Raw genomic sequence first — 9,976 nt, forward strand, 5'->3', positions numbered from 1 at the left:
CAAAAAAAAAAAAGCAAATTGTGTAATAGCTATTGGAAAGGGCTCCATTTCTTCTCTCTAATACTTCATCGTCTTCGTCCGAGCTCTTTCCTATCAGGTAAAACCCTAGCTTTTACTTTATACTCACTGCAATTTGTAAAGTTTCTTAAGATTCGTTTTATACTAGTTTTCTGATCTGCAATTTTATCCGTCAAAGTTTTATAAGATCAACTTATCTGTTTTGCGTTGGGAGTTTTTCTTATTATTTTTTTTTTCATAGATCTGATAGATTGTGCTGTAATTTGTTTTGTTTGTGTGCACTAACTCAGATCTAGAGCGAACTATGCTATTTCTTTTGTTTGACTTGAAAAGGCTTATTTTTCAATCTGGATTGTTGAATAGTTTTGCTGTATATCTGTTGAATTAATCGAAATAAGGAGCTTTACTAGGATTTAAACTGCATACTTGATGTTTAGCTACCTTAGGGCTTAAGGTGAAAGGACTACTAAAACTTAGCCAAGGATTTAGAAGGAGTTGCTGGGAAGCGGAGAATGTTGCAGTCTTTGGATTTTTTGATTTTTCTGTATTTAACTAGCATCTCTCTTTATATGCGTGTTTTATACTTGGTAGAATTATCCGAGCCACACAAAAATGGATCCTTCAGTTTAAAGAGACCTTCGAGTCTTCTTTTAAGACGAGTGATTCATGTTTTCAACCTCAGGTAAAAAGAATTTCTTTTGGATTAGTGGTTAATAACATTTAACCTTATTTAAAACTAATACCTTTAAAAATAATTATATTTATACAAAGGCCCATAGATATAAAATTCAAAATATTACCCTTAAACAATGTATTGCTTGTTTGAACCAAACCAGACAACCAAGAGGTTGTTAAAGCAGTCCCTAAATTAAAATATACCTTTGAGTCTCTTATTTAGTGACTCAAGTTTAGTCTTTTTTTAGAAGTGACTCTTTGGAGTTTGGTGCTAATGGCACATTTTTAAAGCCTTTAAGTTTTTTTTTACTTGCACATAGGTCCTACCTTCCCATTTGCCCCTTCCTCCTCAACCTTGCCACCACCTCCTTTCTTTTTGAAACCCTATCACAATAACAACTACAAAAAACTACACTTTACAATTCTACTATAAAACAGTTTTTAGTAGTTGCTGCTACAAGTTTGATAGTTGTTGCAACAAATTCAAAATATGTAGCAATAACTACTGAAAATGTCGTAACAACTATGAAAAAAGTTGCTACAGCTTTAGTTCTTGCAGCAACTTTAGAATTTGTTGCAACAACTTGTTGAATTTGCTGCAAGCTATCTTCCCCTAGTTAGAAATTTTTATACACAAATTTTCTACACAAAATATTCATGTCTAAAGCAAAAACAAATTGTCTAATAATAAAAAGAAAATGAAGAAAAGGAAACTGAAGATGACGAAACATAGAAGAAGATGGAGATGGAGAGGAGAGGAAATCAAATTTTGGTCCCTTCTTTTATCTTCCTTTTCATCGTTTTCCTCCTTCTCTTTTTGTGTTTCATCATCTACGGACACTGTTTTTCTATTTGTGGAGAATATTTTTGAACTAGTGGATGAGATTTTGCAATTAATCCAACAACATCGGTGGTTGGTGTATGGGATTTCAAAGAGGGAGGCGGTGGTGTTGTGTAAATAAGAAAAATTCAGGATTTTAAAAATGTCATTAACACTAGGCACATAAGATTCACTTGTAGCAAAAACGTAAAATTTATTTTACTTTTCCTTGAATAAGAGACTAAAGAGTTACATTTAGAAAAAGTACCCTGGTGGGAATTAGGGGTAGGGATAAAGGTGAAGTAAGCAGCGACTCTCAGTGCAGCATGACATGTGGTCTTGGGTTATTGATGAAATTTTGCCATTCATCAGTTGAAATATTCCACAAATCATTTACAAGATGTAGCCAAATGGAAAGGATTTATTGCTTTATGGGGGAAGAAGTGCAAGCCTCTTTACCCCACAAAGGTAGGGGTAATGTTTGTGTACATCTTATCATCCCCAGACCCTACATGTGGAATTACACCGGGTATGTTGTTGTTGGGGCAGAAGTGCAAGGATGGATTCAGCAGAGAATATTTTCTCCATGGGTTGGGAAGAAGATGTTTTGGGTTAGAGAGCAATTTATAATAGTAGAAGGAGAAGTGATGGAATTCAGGAAGGATGGAGGGAGATAGGAAGAGAAAGAATGATATCACGGTAAAAAGTGCAAGCTATGGTCAATTCAAATTTCATGTCAGTGTAATTAGAGGCCAAACAAATTAATGGACTGCTCAGGGAGTTGCAGTGTAGATGGACCAAGTATGAATCGTATGTGTAGGTACTCAGAACTTAAGATAATCTAATCACTTAATTCTCGAACTAGGATGTACTATTTATAGTATATCTAGTGTGGTTGGCATTAGTACTTACACTGCTGTGCGCTGGTGGAACAATAGCATAGTACTAGACCCCCAAATGTTTGATGGGACTTAGTTTACTTCCATTCCTATGATGAGGTCTGGTTGTTTCATGTTACATTACTGTTACCTCAGAGTTTAATTACTTGTAAAAAGATTACCTCAAAAGTTTAATTGCCATCAACTCAATGTTTTAGTTAACTGTTTGAGGAAGTCATTCTTCCAGTTGTTTAATATTTGTTTCAATGTAGTTGCATCATTTATCTTGTTGTATGGTTGCGTATAACTTGCTTCTAACTACTTTTCATGCTCTTTTTGAGACCATTTAGTTGTTCTGTTGGTTAATGTGGGTGAGGGGAATTAACTTTTATTCCGTGGTGTTTTTGCAGAAGTTTGCTACATTTGGAATCAAATGGCTGGCCATCGGATTGCACATGCCACATTGAAAGGACCTAGTGTCGTCAAGGAAATAGTTATCGCAAGTGTACTTGGTTTGGCTTGTGGAAGCTTGTGGAAGATGCACCACTGGAATGAGCAAAGAAAAGTTAGGTCATTTTATGACTTGCTGGAGAAGGGTGAAATAAGTATAGTTGCGGAAGAATAGTTTCTCGGGGATCATCTCCTGTGATTTGGCTCTTCAATTAAACATGGACATACTCTTATATCGAAAAAAAAATAAGTTTGAAAACCAAGTATTTCTCCGTCTATTTGTTGTTGCTCCATGTTTGACTTCGAAGTTTTTGATTTTTATTGACCTGCTTGGGACAGGCTAGAATGAATTTTCTTTCATCAGTTTGAAGTGTGCCATTCAACAGGCAAACTCGTGTCCATGTTAAAAGTATATTATTTCTACTCTAATAGGTTCTTTTTAATAAAAGATTCACCAGAAAATTTATCCCCAATCAATACGGGACTGTATTTGCTTAGTCTAAATCTAGGTCTCTGTTCATTATTAGTGATTAAATGGATGTAGATGTGTGCCTGCAGGTCGGTAAAGAGATGGCACTGTTCTGTTGATTTATGCCTAATTATTGCTGGGAAAAACACTTAAACCGTTGGAATCATATTTTGAGTTCCAATCGTGAAGCATTTAGCAACTTTTATCACTCATGTTTGGAATTATCATGAGTGTTGTTTCACACAGATTAAAGCTGGTGAAATAACATGTTTTTATCTACACACGAGCAGATTTTAGTAATTAAACATCTACAAAGTTAGTTTTTCAATCCTAAAATCTTCTCACACAATCAAATTTGTATTTCCCTGACTCTTTTTCCTTCCAATTTTGAACTATTTGTTGAGTAATAAGCAACCTCAATTAGCTTGCAAATGATGTAGTAGACGTAGAAAATTGAGGCTCGAAGGTAAGATCATTCTTTCAATTAGAATAAGCTCATGCTCAACAAGAAAAAATTCATTACCAATTTTCCATATATGCGATGAAAGTCAACTTCAATTCGAGTGTCAACTAAGTTACTTTCCCAGAACCAAATGGCAAAGACATAAAAAGTTAGAACCTAGATATACATTTGTCTAAATCTCAATTTGTAATCGTTATACACAGTACAAAGATGTTAACCATAACCAATATGACCTTTAATTAATGAACAATGGCTTTACACATCTAAATTGTAACCGCACAAAGCAGAACGCAGTATAGTCACCAATGAGGCCATGTCATAAAGAAACAGAGTGTTTTACGAGGGTTCTAATTGTTGCTATAGATATAGATTTTTGTATAAGTGGTCAGCAGGCGGACCTTACCAGATACTCCTGGCTTCATCTCCAGGTAGCTGTCACCCTTAGAATCTACAGTTCAAGAAACAAAGATGGGAAATCAGAGGAGAGTGATAACAGTATAAATACCAGTGAATAAAATGACCACCAACTAAGTATGGACATTACTAGAATATAAAGATGCAGCAGATAGGCATTGCTGCTACTCATGCCTTGTTACTCAAGATTCAAGAAGGTTACTGCAAATAGTGCTTTGGTCATTCAACGGCCAACACACTAGCATAAGAACAATTTGTCAAAAGCAAAAAAAGAGGTATCTGCAAAAGTCTACTGGTTGGTTGGTAAGAATGAAAGGAAGAGTAAAAAGGAGCATTAGTAAATGAGAGTGTATTTCCAAATAAAAGAAGACACACTCCTCTATGTAAACCTACAAATATTAGATTAATGGCATTAATTCTTTCCTTCCGATCCTTTTAAGCAATCAACCACTCGCATATTTAAATACAGAAAGTGAGACAACAAAATATCTAACAAAATCTAACTCCCATACTGACATGGACGAACTGTACCCAACGAATCTGAGGAGAAGATCCCCACCATATCAACTTATTAGCTATAGATCAAAATTCCTCAAGGTGTTCAAGCATTAAGGTCCCGAGGCCCAACTATCATGATAATAAGGAATGGCAAAACTATGTGTGTATCTGCCACCATTGAGCGATTAAGTGCAGAAAAATAATTTCAAGTAGTTGGTTAAATTAATTGGCATGCATAATATAAATAAAATGAGACTACATTTATCCATGCTAAAACACAATACACCTAACTTTGAATAGAAATTCTCCACATGTGCTGTGGGGAATCCATAAGTTAAACTTAATTCAAGCAAACAATCAACAACTTGACTAAACTTCCATGACAGAAGAATCAAGTTCTTGATATGAGAAATTTTAGAGCATACTAAGATATTTTCATGAAATATGAATTTACCAAAACAAAGACTTTCTGATACAGTGAAATTTGTCGTCACCCATATTGGCAAGCTTTTAAACACCTCCAGCTGCACCTCCAGCTTTGCTCTGTAAATCTACTGTCCCTTCTGCATTGTCCTTGCACACTCTAAGATCTGCCTTGACATCTGAAGTATATACACAATGATTTGGAAGCCACCTATCAGTCTCCCAGAGTACATGCATATTACTCTCACGTGCTCCATAACCGTGACTCTCATATGGAAGAATTACAAGGCAACAAAGGGCACCGTGACCTTTCAGTGCATTGAAGAAATTATCTGACTCTATATTTTATGCAAAAAGAAAAACGGTTTTAAGATCAGGACTCTTGAAGTCGAGGCTAGCAAACTCATTAAATAAATCTTGGAAGAACACGGAGTAAACCAAGAACGTCTGCTACTTTATGCAATCAATGAATGTGCAAATAAACACATGTCAATTAGGATCAAACTGTGACTACAGTATGCAGTGAAAGGAGATTCCCGACTTCAAGATTCTTCATGCTACTATGAATTGCTAACTTCTCATTCCCTGTATGCACTACAAACTTCATCTATCTCCATCTCGGATTCATTTTCCAGAAAATCTCCCTCTAAACTACCCATAGTCAGCTTGTTGTTTTCCACTTGAACATTTTCATCTTCTGACTCACTCTCAAACATATCATCACCTTCATATTCCTGCAAATCTGTAAGAGTGTCCATTGTTTCCTTCTTCTTTCTGTAACCAACAAAGCTTAGAACTTTTTCCCTCCAAACAATCAAAGGATGTTTCTCGATCAACTCAGAACCTTCATAAGCACTGTTGATAAATACATGAAACCTTTTGCCTCTTTCTGAAACATAAAAGATCCCAAAATGTTTAAGCAGCAGTCTCATCAGTTTCTGAGGCATTACAAACTCCTTTCTAAAATGAGTCAAGTAATCTGTCACCAACCTCTTTCCGACTGTAAAACTCAGCAGCTCATGCATCACCGCAACTGCCCTCTTATTGAATTCCAGTGTTCCAGCCTTTAATTCACTGGCATCTGCATAAGGTGACAAGTATTCCCGCTTCTGAAAATCCTCTATTTTCCCCTTATATCTGGACAACACTTGTTTATAATCAGGTGGAAATTTCATGGGGAAAGACAAGGAAAGAGGACCAGGTATGTGATCATCTGGTGCATGCATAACCCCCAACGCCTTTCTTTCTAACTCTGTCATAGCCCAACTTGATTTCCAATTTGCAAGCTCTAAGTACTCACTTTCATCATAAGGCTTGAATGGCTGAACAACTCTAAAGTGATCAGGAAACCTCCGCACCCAATGGTTCCTAAAATCCATTGGCAACCCCAAATCTCTTCTGAAATGAACAATTTTATCTAAGGCAAGGCACTTGTCTACAGACATCATCAGCATCCTAGTCACAAGCTCTGCAGCTTTATCACTGTGTTGTTCAATAATAGCCTCCTCTTCCTGGACTAAATCCTCAGCCTCCTTTGTCAGACCACACCACAAGATCCCTCTATCATCCTTGTACAGCTCAAAAAGCTTGGGGGATTTCCGTAGGAAGGCAGAGAGTTTATGGGGTTTTGGGAGGTTTAGTTGTCTTCTATAATCATCAAGTTCCCTAATCGATATGATTTGTTGAGGCTCCTGCTTAAGGACTTCAAATATTAATAGGACTTTGGAGAGTATTTTGTGCTTCTCTGTGACTATTTCAAGGTCATGCACCCGCTTCTTCTTGCTTCTGTCTTGGACTCTTTTACTAGTGGTCATTGATCGGTGCCATTGCATGATTGCTGAAGAATCTATGAACAACAACACATTTGATGAATTTAGTTCAGCAGATAAACATCGACGTCTACCAATAAGGTTGAGCATTGTGTCAGACCACAATAACCAGAAAGGATTCTCCCAGAAGAACAAAGAGGGTATTGCAGTTGTTAGTCCAAATACTAAACAGAGCACTGAATGATCGATGTACTAGCTTCTCCGACCAACGCCACGATGCGGCATGGCAAGTTTTAACACATTGTAGCAGCAAAATAGGCCTCCCAATGAAACCAAATTGGCCCAAGTGAGTTCTCAGGCAAAGTACCTTGAGGGAATATCGAAAAAGAACTCTGTTAAGACTGCTAGTTCACTCTAATCTCACAAATTATACTAGAAAAATCACATATTCATGAGTATATTAATTGAATAGGACAAGGTTGAAAGAAATGAACCTCAACTGCTTCTTACGATTTTTGGGAAGAAGAAACAGAGGACTGTAACTTAATCAGAGCGGCGACTGGACCTCAAGCTCTTGCTGAAATCTTTTGTGTCTGCGAGTGTGAATCAATGAGAAGGAGGTGAATGTGGAGCTGTCTTCTGGAGCTATGATTGACGGTGTGAAATTGGCTGGAGCTCCGGTAGTTATGGGGCAGAACTGGTCGACGGACAGTGAAGAGGCGAGGAGCTCTCTGTTTTCGGCAAAGGGATTGACGGTGGCTGAGCTCAGTGGACCTGTGGTGGTGCAACGGTGGCTGGTGGTGCAAGGTGGTCAAGTATAACATCACATCTAGGGCATGTTTTTTTTTTTTTGAGTGTAGTTAATTAATTTTGATGCGTAAGTTGAGTTTATACTTAATTCTATATTATAAAAATAATACTATGTATTATTGAATATCTAGTGACAGATAAATACTTAGTAATATTTTTCTAATAATACTTATTTGTCATATATGGACATTTAATTTTTTATTAATTAATTTTTATTTTTAAAATTAAAAAATTTAATGTAGTTATAATATGCAACTAAACATTACATTTATAATTAATTTATTGTGTAATTATCCAATTATATACCTGCTATGCTAATAATTATATCAAATTCAGTTAAGAGATGCTTTCTATATAGGGAAAATTGTATATATAATAGCAAACTATTAATTTAAATTAAATGCTATAAACATAGTTTGATTTAATTGTACCCCATAGCAAATTGTGTTGTTATTTCGTCTCTCTCCTGGTGAATCTCGCTCGCCACTCTCGTTCTCTCCCTCGTCTCTCTCGCTTTTTATACAAACGCAAATGTATAAAATGTGTTTGTAATAAAGCGAGAGAAAATTGTATATATACATATATTTTCGTTTCCCTCTCTCCCCTCTCCCAGATCTCGCTCGCCACTCTCCCAGATCTTGCTCGCCAGTCTCTCCCTCGCCTCTCTCGCTTATACAAACAAAAATGTATAAATTGCGTTTCTGTTTGTATAAAGCGAGAGAAAATTGTATATACACATGCAAATACATATATTTTCGTCCTATACACTTATAATTATACAATACAAATATTCCCCTGCTCAGTTCTCTTTTGCCTTTTTCTCTTTCTCGCTTTATACAAACACATATTATACAATTGATCTTTTGTATATGTATACCGAAACAGAAATAGATTTTATACAACTACTTTCTTTTGTATATGTATAGTGAAATATACATATTTATGTTTGCTATGAAATGCAATTATGCAAACTATAGTTATAACATACAAATATAATTTTTGTATTTGCTATATGTGAAAGTTGCTCTTCTAAATATACCTTTAGTATAAAGACATTCTTCACACTATAACAAATTGATGAACTCATTCAATTGACACATGAATAACTAAGAAAGTTTATTTAGTGGACATTCATATAAGAGGACTAATAAAACTCTCCTTAAATGTTCATAAACAATCTGTTTCATTAAAGGCCGGGGAGAATTTCATCATGTAGTTGGGTACTGTTAGATTATTTCCCATATATTTCTCACAGGTACAAATAAAGACGAGTAGGCAAGGCGTTAGGCTAGTGTCAGTGGGGTACATAAACGAGGACAGATCACATGGTTTTGTATTGGTCAGTTTTGATTTGTCGAGTGACGATTGCTCCATAGGATGCGAGGGGCCTGTCTTATAATAAAGGGGTACTCTCTTCTCTGATATGCACTATATTATTGTGTCATATTCCTTAAGGAATGATCCGGGATTAAGCCACGTGGCAATACCCGCCAAAAGAAAGGGGTCCTTGAGTACTCAAATGCGTACGAGAAAAGGACAATTATTCAACGCACTTAAATCTAGTGGATGTGGTTCCGTATTCATGAAAAGCCAGATTTGAACTTATTAAGAAAAATTAGTAAAGGAAAAAATGTATACACATTGAATGCTGATTCACTAAAAAACTTACTAGAAAAAAATTTAATTGATACAAATCTTGATTAAGAAAAAAAATGAAAAGAGTGCAATGTATATTTGACTCCCTTAGTAAATATATTATTTGTATCTCGAAGATAATGCATTTTAATTTTATGGTTTAACTTTTTAAAAGTCAATGTTATTAATATCTTAGTCACTAGGTATGCCATATTATTAATTAATTGACTACGTTGAGTATCTATCTTACTATTTGTTGAACATTATGTGTAGAAAAAGCTTAAGTAAAATGTTAATTTATTTGATCCCTTTTATGTATCTTCCCTTTTATTGAGTTATGTCAATAGCATGTTTATCTAATGTTGTTAGAATTTTTTTCTTCTTCAATGAAAGATAAAATAATTACAAAGTATGTTGAGTTATTAATTCAATCATCTCATATTTTTTGATAATTTCATGAATAACTATCATCTCCCTATAATTTGAAAATGTAATAGTCATTACTTTTTTTTATCAAACGACATGAAACAATTATACCCAAATAAGTAAATAGATAGCATATTTTGGATCAGACTCTATATGGTTCAGTTTAACATTTGTGAATTGAACTCATTATAAGAAAATAAAATCCAATTGTCCCTCAAAACTATCTTG

General features: G+C 35.2%; 2 protein-coding genes across 5 annotated transcripts; one reads left to right on the forward strand and one right to left on the reverse strand.

The window, feature by feature from the left end:
• On the forward strand, positions 1–3,312 carry LOC125853207 (cytochrome c oxidase subunit 5C-2). Its single transcript, XM_049532880.1, has 2 exons — positions 1–97; positions 2,802–3,312. The coding sequence occupies exon 2, from the start codon at positions 2,825–2,827 to the stop codon at positions 3,014–3,016; it is 192 nt and encodes a 63-aa protein (XP_049388837.1). The 5' UTR covers positions 1–97; positions 2,802–2,824; the 3' UTR covers positions 3,017–3,312.
• A 699-nt stretch (positions 3,313–4,011) lies between these two features.
• LOC125853195 (protein WHAT'S THIS FACTOR 1 homolog, chloroplastic) lies at positions 4,012–7,713 on the reverse strand. 4 transcript variants are annotated; one of them, XR_007445141.1, is made up of 3 exons: positions 7,372–7,713; positions 5,140–7,244; positions 4,012–4,221 (listed from the first exon to the last, which is right to left on the reverse strand). XR_007445141.1 is itself a non-coding variant. In XM_049532867.1 (2 exons), exon 2 carries the CDS (start codon positions 7,025–7,027, stop codon positions 5,687–5,689), a length of 1,341 nt encoding a protein of 446 aa, XP_049388824.1. In that variant the 5' UTR covers positions 7,028–7,244; positions 7,388–7,713; the 3' UTR covers positions 4,728–5,686. The 4 variants fall into 4 exon arrangements, 1 of the variants encoding a protein (XP_049388824.1); XR_007445142.1 differs by having other exon boundaries at positions 4,977–7,244; XR_007445143.1 differs by having other exon boundaries at positions 4,972–7,244.
• Between the last annotated feature and the right edge of the window lie 2,263 nt (positions 7,714–9,976).

This window comes from Solanum stenotomum, chromosome 1 (genome assembly GCF_019186545.1).
Source record: "Solanum stenotomum isolate F172 chromosome 1, ASM1918654v1, whole genome shotgun sequence".
NCBI classification, from domain to species: Eukaryota; Viridiplantae; Streptophyta; class Magnoliopsida; order Solanales; family Solanaceae; genus Solanum; species Solanum stenotomum.